This window comes from Dendrobium catenatum, unplaced genomic scaffold, assembly GCF_001605985.2.
Source record: "Dendrobium catenatum unplaced genomic scaffold, ASM160598v2 original_scaffold_207317, whole genome shotgun sequence".
In the NCBI taxonomy this organism is placed as follows: domain Eukaryota; kingdom Viridiplantae; phylum Streptophyta; class Magnoliopsida; order Asparagales; family Orchidaceae; genus Dendrobium; species Dendrobium catenatum.
In genome coordinates, this window is record NW_021525730.1 from 138,853 (window position 1) to 148,660 (window position 9,808).

A 9,808-nucleotide genomic window follows, 5' to 3' on the forward strand; every position below is an offset into this window, starting at 1 on the left:
CAGTAAAAAAGTTGCCCTAAGCATCGTCTCGAGTGATTTTAGGGTTTCCTTCCTCCTGTGATCTTATCGCCTCCGCGTTCTCTCCACCCAATGAAATCTTGTGTTCTACTTACTTTCCCTGTGCTGGTGTTTATCCTTGTCGATTGGCCCTGTTAGGCTTCGAAGTTATGGTGAGGACTTCGTCTTCTACGCCTTGGGGGAATGTTGCCTCTCAGGTTCAAGATACAAACAAAGGTTTCTTTAACTTGGATTCAGGGGCTCCTCCTCTTCAGTCACATTCTTTTAAGGAAGTTCTCTCTGGTTCTTCGGCAGGTGATACCCTACCCTCTTTAACTCAATTGATGTTTAATGGTGTGCCGGCTATTATGCTTTCGGATGAAGAAGTTCTAAAACTTTCTTCTCCTTTTTAATTTACTCTGGTTGGAAATTTTGGCCTGCGACGGCCAAATCTGGATCCGATTCGTGCTTTTTTTGGTAGCCTTAAGTTCTCGAGTTTTTATTCGGTTGGTCTTATGGATTCGAAACATGTTGCGATCTAGCTCTCGGATGATTTAGATTATAGTCATGTGTTTTCTCGTAGATCGTATTTTATTCTTAACTGCCAAATGTATATCTTGAAATGGACACCTTTCTTTGATGTTAGAGAAGAATCCCCCATTGTGCCGATTTGGATCTCTTTTCCTAACTCATTGTCATGTAGTTTCTGATTGCTTCAAATTGCATCCGGATCTTAAAAAAAATTTCAACAACTCAGTGGGGAAGGTGGTCGCTAATGCTACAGATACTACAAACAAGAATGTTGATGACCAAATTCTTTTGAATCAGGTCGAGACCCAATCCCCAATTTATAAGGTTGGAAATGAAAATCTTAATGATTCGGATAATTTGATGGTTTTGGTCGATAATAGCCTAAATCTATCTCCTGAAAGAGTTTCTCCTAATGATAAACGTATTGGGGAAGGTGATAAGCTTCCTATTTTTTTTGTCTCTATTGATTCTATGCTACAAAATAAAGAGAATCCTTCCCTATTGATTAATGTGGATATTAATGAAAAGGAGATCCCACACTCCGAAAGGATTCTACTCGTGGGAGAATAGATTGCAAAGGGTCTGATTGCACCATCCCATAGGACAAAATGGTTGTAGACCTTTACTCTACACAAGCAGATCAATGGGAGAGCAGACAATATTATATATATTATTAACCATGGAGAATAGCGGCTTTCACCTACATACCTCGATGGGTAATGATATATATAACCTAATCAAAGTCACGAGATTTCTCCCTTTCAGTACATCAGCTCGAATGGGGTTTATTTGATGTGGGGATCAGTTTCCCAAGAGCGCAAGCCCCTGTGGTTAATTACATTCTAGGCCTTGACCTAAGAAAACTCTCGATTAATAATGTGGTATTATTCTCTTCTTAATTTAGTGCACAGAGAAAGTTTCTAAGTTCTATTCCGAGGAGGATAAACTCAATTTAAAACTATTTTGAATGAGATGTTATATTATATCATTTAGTTATTTTTGCTTAATATGTATATTTATATCAATTTAATTTTATATTTTAACCCAAATTTAATTTATCAAATTTCTTTAATTTTAAAATAATCAATCATACATATGTATTTTTAATTTCTAAAAATAATTTATTACAATTATTTAATTTTAAATATATTAGAAAGATATGTATATTTTTTTCTTTTTTATATATATAAAAAACACAATAAAGATAATAATAATAGTAGTAGTAATAATAATAATGATTCCTTTGTGTATGCAGCTTGTACTAGATTGGGTCCGCTTCCTCTCTGTGATCTCTTATCAAATTTTGCTCTTAATTCAAATGGTCCTTGGTGTGTGTGTGTGGTGATTTTTATATTATTTCTAATGTTAATGAATGAATATGGGGTAACCCCCCTAATATCAATGCTATGGATGACTTCAAATACATGATTTCTAATTGTAACTTATATGATATTGGTTTTACTGGTGGGGCTTTTACTTGGAGTAGAACTTCTATGTGGCAAAGACTTGATAAGATTCTCTTTAATAATGATTGGATAAGAGATTTTCCTATGACACATGTTCAGCATTTGAGTAAAACTTTATCTGATCATGCTCCTTTACTTATGACCATATATACTAATAAAATTAATGTTACTTCATCTTTTAGGTTTCAAAACATGTGGCATACTCATTCAAATTTTTTAAATGTGGTTTCTAATAATTAGCACGCAATTATTTCTCCTGATAACAATATTGAGGGCATGTCTCGTCTCTGGGAGTAGTTGAGTAGATTGAAACAAGTCCTTAGATGATGGGAGAAAAATATTTTCAAAAAAAAAAATTTTCTAACATTAAGGAAGCTGAAGATAAGGTTTTAGAGTTGGATAAGTTATTTTTGAAGAATCCCATAAGTGACAATCTTTCTAATCTTGATAATGCTAAAGTTTACCTTTTCCAATTGCAAAGTCAAGAAGATATATTCTGGAGACAAAAGGCTTCGACTAAAATGGTTTTGGAGGGGGATAGGAACACTTCCTTTTTTCATTTTGGAAAACAAAAATAGAATCAAGAGTCATATCCACATAATTGTTAATAATCAAGGGTGTATTTATGATACGGATGAGTTGATTGTTAATTCTGGAGTGGATCATTTTAAAGAGGTTTTTAATAGCATTACTTTGACCTCCTCTATTACTAACCCTAATGTGATTCCTTGCTCTATTGTTGAGGAAGACAATCTTTTACTCAATCAAGCCCCTACGTAGGATGAAATTTGGAACACTGTTAAAGACATGAATGATGACTCTGATGGGGGTCCGGATGGTTTCACTACTAAATTTTTTATTAAAACTTTGAATATTATTAAGTTAGATGTGGTGGAGGATGTGAAGGATTTTTTTAATGGAAATCATTATCCTAAATTTTTCTCTTCCACTAATATTGTGCTTATTCCCAAAAACGACTCTACTACCAACTGGAATGATTTTAGACCTATTAGTCTTTGTACTTTCTTTAATAAATTTGTGGCTAAAATCATTGCTTCTAGGTTAATGTACATCCGTCGAGAATCATCTCTTTCAACCAAACTGGCTTTGTAAAAGGTTGAAGCATTTTTATAATATTCTTCTGGCCGAAGGGGTGGTTCATGATATTAATGCTAAAGTTATTGGAGGGAATCTCATTTTTAAACTTAATATTACTAAGGCTTATGATAATTTGAACTGACATTTTCTTTACAATGTGCTTTCTTTTTTGATTTTAGTCAATCCTTCATTATGCTTATTAAGAATAGTATTGAAAATTACTATTTTTTTGTGATCATTAATGGTCATAACCAAGGTTTCTTTAAATCTGAGCATGGGCTAAGACAAGGGGATCCATTATCGCCTTCTCTTTTTATTATTGCTATAGAATACCTCTATAGAGGTCTTGAGGATCTTTATAGAAGATATCCTACTCTTTATTTCCATACTGTTGGTAGCATACCTATTACGCGTCTCAGTTTTGCTGATGACTTTATTATTTTTTTGAATGCTTCTATTTAAAATGTTAGTTCAATTTCTGTCTCAATTTCAAAGTATGAGTGGTTTGTCCATTAACAGGGATAAGAGTAATTTCATTTCTGGCAAGTCGGTGAATCGTAGTAGAATTAGTGCGATTAAAAGAATTTGTGATTTTAATTCTACCTTGCTTCCTTTTAAATACTTAGGCACCCCTCTTTTCAAAGGGAGAAAAAGAAATCACCTATTTGATAATATTTTTACGATGTTCCAAAGGAAACTCCTTAATTGGTCTTCTAATTTTCCTTCTTTTGGGGGTAGGTTGGTTTTGATTGAAAGTGTTTTAAATTCGATTCCAACATTTATCTTTCACACTTTGCAACCTTCCTCCAAAATTTGTATTAGAATAGAGAGAATGCTCAATAAATTTTTTGGGGATCTAAAAATAATAAGTCTTATATTAATTGGGGGCTACTTGGAACAAGGTTTGTGGGGTTTTCAATAAGGGTTTTTTGGGTTGCAAGAGTATTCTTGATATTGTGCATGTTTTTTTTCATAAATTATGGTTTGTATTTAGAACTAAAAATAGCTTATAGGCTCAGTTTATGAATGTTAAATATTACAAAGGTCTTAATCCTCTAATTTTTCACTATAAATCTTCTTATTCTTCTGTTTGGAAAAGGCTTTGTAATATCAAATGGGAGGCTGAACAACATATTCAATAGGGCATTTGGAAAGGTGATGTTTCTTTTTGGCAAGACAATTGGTTGGGTACATTTTCTATTGATAGCTATCTTAATACGCATATAATTGTTAATACTAGGGTTCCCTCTTTTATTCAGAATGGTGATTGGAATGTTAGTAAACTTTTGACATGATTAATAAAAGTTTTCAAATCCCTTTACAATTACAGTGCAAGGATAATTTTTTTTTTAATTTATCCTCTTCTGGTAAATTCAATTTGAAAAAAGTTTGGAATGCTATTAGATTTAAAGGGGACGTTTCTCAAATTTTTGCTTTTCTTTGGCACTATAATATTCCATTATCTTATTCTATTTTATAGCTAGAATTGCTTCATAGATGTCCATCCATGTGTAGCAATAGAGTCTTATTTATGTATCTGTATTATTTAGTATTCTCTATGTTTAGCTTCTATATAGGCCTTCCAACCATGTAAATAAGATAAAAGATATTTTTTATGATATTTTCTTTTCTTTTAACTATTTGTAAAGATTAGTAAATTTCAGAGCTTTCTTCTTACTTGCCCTCTCACTCTCCTTTCCTTGCACTATCTATCTTGGTAAACTCACAAGTAGGATCATAGTGTTGCCCGCTAACCAAATTAAATCTAATAGGAGCCACTTTTAAACAAGCAATTTAAATGAACATTAAACAAATTTACTTAAAGTAGGCTTATCATTAGCATGCAACAAGCATGTCACAGGGTATTATCATACCATGCTTTGTATAACCTAAGATGATTAAATTTATGTTCATATACATGATACTTGATTTTGACTTTATTACTTTAAAATTTTACTATTTTTCAAATTTCTTTATTTTCATTAACAACTTTTTCAAAGTAGCATGCTTCTTTTTATGCTTATTGGACTAATAATTTGGAAGGCCATAAATCTATCAATAATTTCTTTGGATTTTTTGGAGACTCTTATTTCTTGGAAAGGAAATAAATACAAGTATTTTTTTCTTTATCTTTAAGACTTCCACAAAAGAAGAGTATCGTGTAATGGCCTCCATTACAAGTAAGATAATTTTGTTGTAGTTTTTGTTTGCTAATATATTGTTCTCTCCCATTTCACTCATATGTAGTGTAACAATAAAAGCTTTATTTATGTTATTCATAATTTAGTTTATCATAAGAGAACTAAATAATATGATATTTATTATTGTTTTAACATCACTCATCATCACCTTCAATATGACATTCTTAATTCATCATTTGTTTCTTCTTCTCTACATAACATAAACAAAGTCCCATCCATTTTCCCATTTTTATTTTTTTATAGACAAACTTTCAATTATTTTTATAGCTGCATTATTTATTTGTAGAGAGATATTAGAATTATTAGAATTATTCACTACCATATAAATATGAGAACATATGTATAATATTTATTGTAAGAATTTATAACCAATATTAATACAATATATCTTCATTATTAACAATATTTTCTTTTATCACATTTTCTTATTGCTCTATTCTATTTTCTATACATAAGCACTATTGTATCAATAAAGTTTATGCAATTCTAGCTTTAAAAAAAATGTCAAGACGTGGGATCGACGATGACAATTGGAGGGATTGGGAAGGGCTAAACCACGATATATTGGCACTCATCTTCAAGAATATCTCATCGGATGAGATGGCACGCACAATATCTTTCGTCTGCAAAAGTTGGCACAAGGCGGTGGAGAGTCCATGTTGCTGGACAGAGATTAACGTTGAAGAATGGTGCCATCATGTTAACCATCCTGATGTCATCGACGCCGTTGTGCGAAAGCTTGTTTGTCGGAGCCGTTACACTCTCCGGCGACTCTCTGCATACCGCATCCAAAATTGGGGATTCTCGCTCACCGCCTCTTTGTAATATACTTCTATAACTTGAAAAAAAAAGAAGTGAAGATGGTATTGCAACATCTAATAATAAAAATTATTGATTTTATTTTAAGTCTATTTTGAAAATTATATATATATATATAAGTAGTTTTTAATTCCGATATTTTGTAAATGATCAAATTTTAGGTGCTATGTTATTTTTTTTAGTAATCTTTGTTAAGCTTATGACATTTACTTTTTGTGCATGTGCAGTGGAATTAACCTTAACGTGCTAGAAATTCCAATGAGCGAGGTAAATGATTTAGTTATAAAGAAATATTCTGGATCCCTAACATCTCTAACAACTTTAGACATCAGCTACTGCAACTACATCACCTACAAAGGAATCGAAATATTGGGAAATAATTGCACGTCTCTTATAAACCTGAAGAGAAACCTGACTCCTGCTGAGTTCGAATCCACCCAAAATAATGAAGAGGCGGCTAAAGTTAATGAAAGAGAAGCATTAGCTATAGCCAATACGATGTTCGGGCTTGAGCAACTCGAGTTAGCCTTTGGTCGCTTTAGTGACTATGGGTTAGATGCTATTCTTAGCAACTGCAAAGCATTATCTTTTCTCGACTTAAGTGGGTGCCAATACGTGAAGCTTAAGGGTGATGTTGGCTCAAAGTTCTATGCACTCAAATCTTACAAAGATCCTTTTTGGGATTTTTATGAATCTTTTCCATTGAACGTCAATGATGACGATGATAATGATGACGATTATAATGATGATGATGATGATGATGATGATGATGATGATGATGATGATGATAATGATAATAACGAAGAGTATGATTAAATACTTTAAAAGGCAAGTAACCCTCATACCTCTCCTTGGTCTGCTAGTTTTGGGCTTTAAGTACTAATCAAGAGGTCTTAGTTTCATAGCTTATATATATAATGTGTGTATGAATTTATCTTAATGGATCAAATGTCATAAAAAATGGGAAAGTAACCTTAACATCTTGTGCTTGAAGTTTAAAGTTTGGTTTTTGTGTTATGGTGATTGTCATTTTGTAATTTCAATTCAAAAACTTTCGATCCTAAAGATTTTATGTTTGCCATAGCACTTTTTTTATCTAGATATCTTCTAGATTTTTTTTTTTTAATTGGGACACTGATTCTTTTTTTTTTTTTTAAATTGAGACTTTGATTCTAGTAAACTATATAGGCGTCCACTTTGCAGGAACAAGCAATGATCATGCTCCATGCTTCAATATGTCGATTGTTCTTTATGATTATGATCTTCTAGTTTATTGATATATATTGGTGCTCTATTAAATATATATTATTAAATCGCAAAAAGGGTGAAAATTCTATTAAAAGTTACAAAACAATACTAGAGCTCCATTTCTAATTGATCTTCACCAATATTTTATTAAATTAAGGTGATGATTTTTAATTAATTAGTTTTTAAGTAGTTAAGAAACATTTGTAATTTTTTTATCATCTTATCAAAATAATATATTAATTTATCAATTTTCTTATTTTGAAATAATTCTAAAAATTATCATAAGAATACATTAATAAAATAAGATTTTTTTAATTAAGATATATAGCATCCAATATATTTAAACTACATGTGTATGGCTAATTTAATTACAAAAATGCTACCTTAAGAAGCAGTAAAAAGCTGTCCCAAATGAAGCCTAAGATTATAGCCAGAAGCATGTAATTTAAATTTTGTGTGAATTACAAGCAGATAGCCCATATGATCATACATATGAAATTTAAAATTTATTTCTTTTACAAATCAAATTACTTTGTATGCCCAATAACTTAGTATATTAGTCGGGAGCATATATTTTGAATAAGAAGGTCGCTCATTCGAGGCTTTTGTATGTGGTTGTGTGAGTTTGAAATTGAATTTACATTAAAAAAAAGAATTCATATGCATACCTAAAATGTTCACATATGCATATAAAACATACAAATATTTAAAGAAATAAAAGGATCACTAATATTAACTTCTCTAAAGTAAAATGTTCCATTTTTATGTATAAATTGTGATGTAATCGGTACATTAGATATGTAAGTACATAAAAATTGGCACAACAAAAAATAGGAAAAAATTTAAGAATAAGTATAATTATAAATTATATTAATAGTTTAAGCATGTTTAAAAAAATTTAAATATAGGCAAAATTACCTGTTTAACAGGTGACTTATGCTGACTAGGATTAGTTGAGTCAGGTAGCTGTTATGCTGAGTAGACAAATAAATGCTAGATATTAATAAGTTGCCCCTCATTATTAAAAAAAATTAATGAGTAGTGTTTAAAAGTTAAAAAAAAAAATTCTACAAGTGTTGCAAGAATAACATGTAAATCGAATTTTTTCTGACTATAAGATTTGATATTATATTTAACTATTCAAAGATATAAGATTTAAAACTCATTAAATAATTATTATTTTTTAAAAAATAGATTTTATAATAAAAATATTGGCGCAACACATGTATGTATTAGTTATATATACTAAAACTAATGTAAATAATGATTAGTATTGAATAGGTACGATTAGAGTTAATGAGTGTTTCATTATAAATATATATAAAAAAAAATTAAATAGACTCACGTGCATTTTACTAGTCAAGTAAAAAAGATTCATAAATAAAATGGTAATAATTTAAATTATCCATAGCATAAGCATAATGAAATACATGATTGGATGAACTAGTGTCGCCTACGTGGCCTCTGTGGCAATGCATCAGTGCCTGGAGTGTTATGTTGTGAAGGTCATCATGGCCTTTGATGTAACATGTATTGTTCCTCCATAGTGACTTCTTCCTCAGCTATGTCATCTGTATGAAGGGAGCTTGGTACAAAATCTGGGGTGAGGTATGCATCCAAATCTGGTGGCACCTGGTTACTGAAGATGTCCCCATTAGGCCCTTAATCAGGATAAGAGGAGGGTCCAGCATATCCACTGTAATGCTGAGGAGCATCCTGGGTCCTAGAAAATAGTGTATCATGCTCACTTCTATCATCAAAGTATCCTTGATCTTGAATATACAACTGCCTACGCAAACCATGGCAAAGCTCTGCCACTGTGTTTATGTCCCTCTGTTGTTCTGTATTATTTGTACCATTAAAGTGTTGTCGCAAAGCATGTTCAGTACCCAGAAACAAATCCCTCTGAATTAACAAAAAAATATTATTATTTCATAAAAAAAAAATTATCTATGGAATTTATAGTATGTTCAATTTGAACCTACCAGAAGGTTCTCAGAGGGATAGGATATGCCATTGTGGGAGGCTCAACAGGTGCCTTCAACATGTATCGTGTTGCCCATGACTTGTACCACTATATGTAGTGATGAATCGAGTATTTTTGTGCTAGTCAAGGAGGTCCCCTGTAACTTTATATCCACGCCTGCATATATAACCTGAAGATTCAATAACTTTATATCGCCTGCATATATCGTGTTGCTCTCCCATATGGCAATGTGTGCTTGGTGATATAACAATCAGTCCATGCCTAGTTTCCCACGACAATCTACCCTTTTGAAGCTTGGTTCCATTGGCTGGATGTTAGTGGTGGGGCAAAATCTAAACTGTCGTAGTACTCTATCTAGGAAGTGCCACTGAACCCTCTTCCAACTAATCAAAGGCATTCGTGTAGTCCAAATGTCCTCCCCTGACAGATAAATCTATGTAACCTGAGCATGAATATCATGC

General features: G+C 31.7%; 1 protein-coding gene across 1 annotated transcript; it reads left to right on the plus strand.

Annotated features, from left to right (window-relative positions):
* The first annotated feature begins 5,794 nt into the window (after positions 1–5,794).
* On the plus strand, positions 5,795–7,389 carry LOC110097723 (F-box protein FBW2-like). Its single transcript, XM_020824263.1, has 3 exons — positions 5,795–6,114; positions 6,340–6,740; positions 7,316–7,389. Exons 1-3 carry the CDS (start codon positions 5,795–5,797, stop codon positions 7,387–7,389), a joined length of 795 nt encoding a protein of 264 aa, XP_020679922.1.
* The last annotated feature ends 2,419 nt before the right edge of the window (positions 7,390–9,808 follow it).

Bases quoted from the DNA above. Each gene is read 5' to 3' on its own strand.
- LOC110097723 (XM_020824263.1), top strand. From the start codon at position 5,795: ATGTCAAGACGTGGGATCGACGATGACAATTGGAGGGATTGGGAAGGG. The intron at 6,115-6,339 runs GTAATATACTTC...GTGCATGTGCAG, and splicing joins TTCTCGCTCACCGCCTCTTT to TGGAATTAACCTTAACGTGC. The intron at 6,741-7,315 runs GTGATGTTGGCT...TCCACTTTGCAG, and splicing joins CCAATACGTGAAGCTTAAGG to GAACAAGCAATGATCATGCT.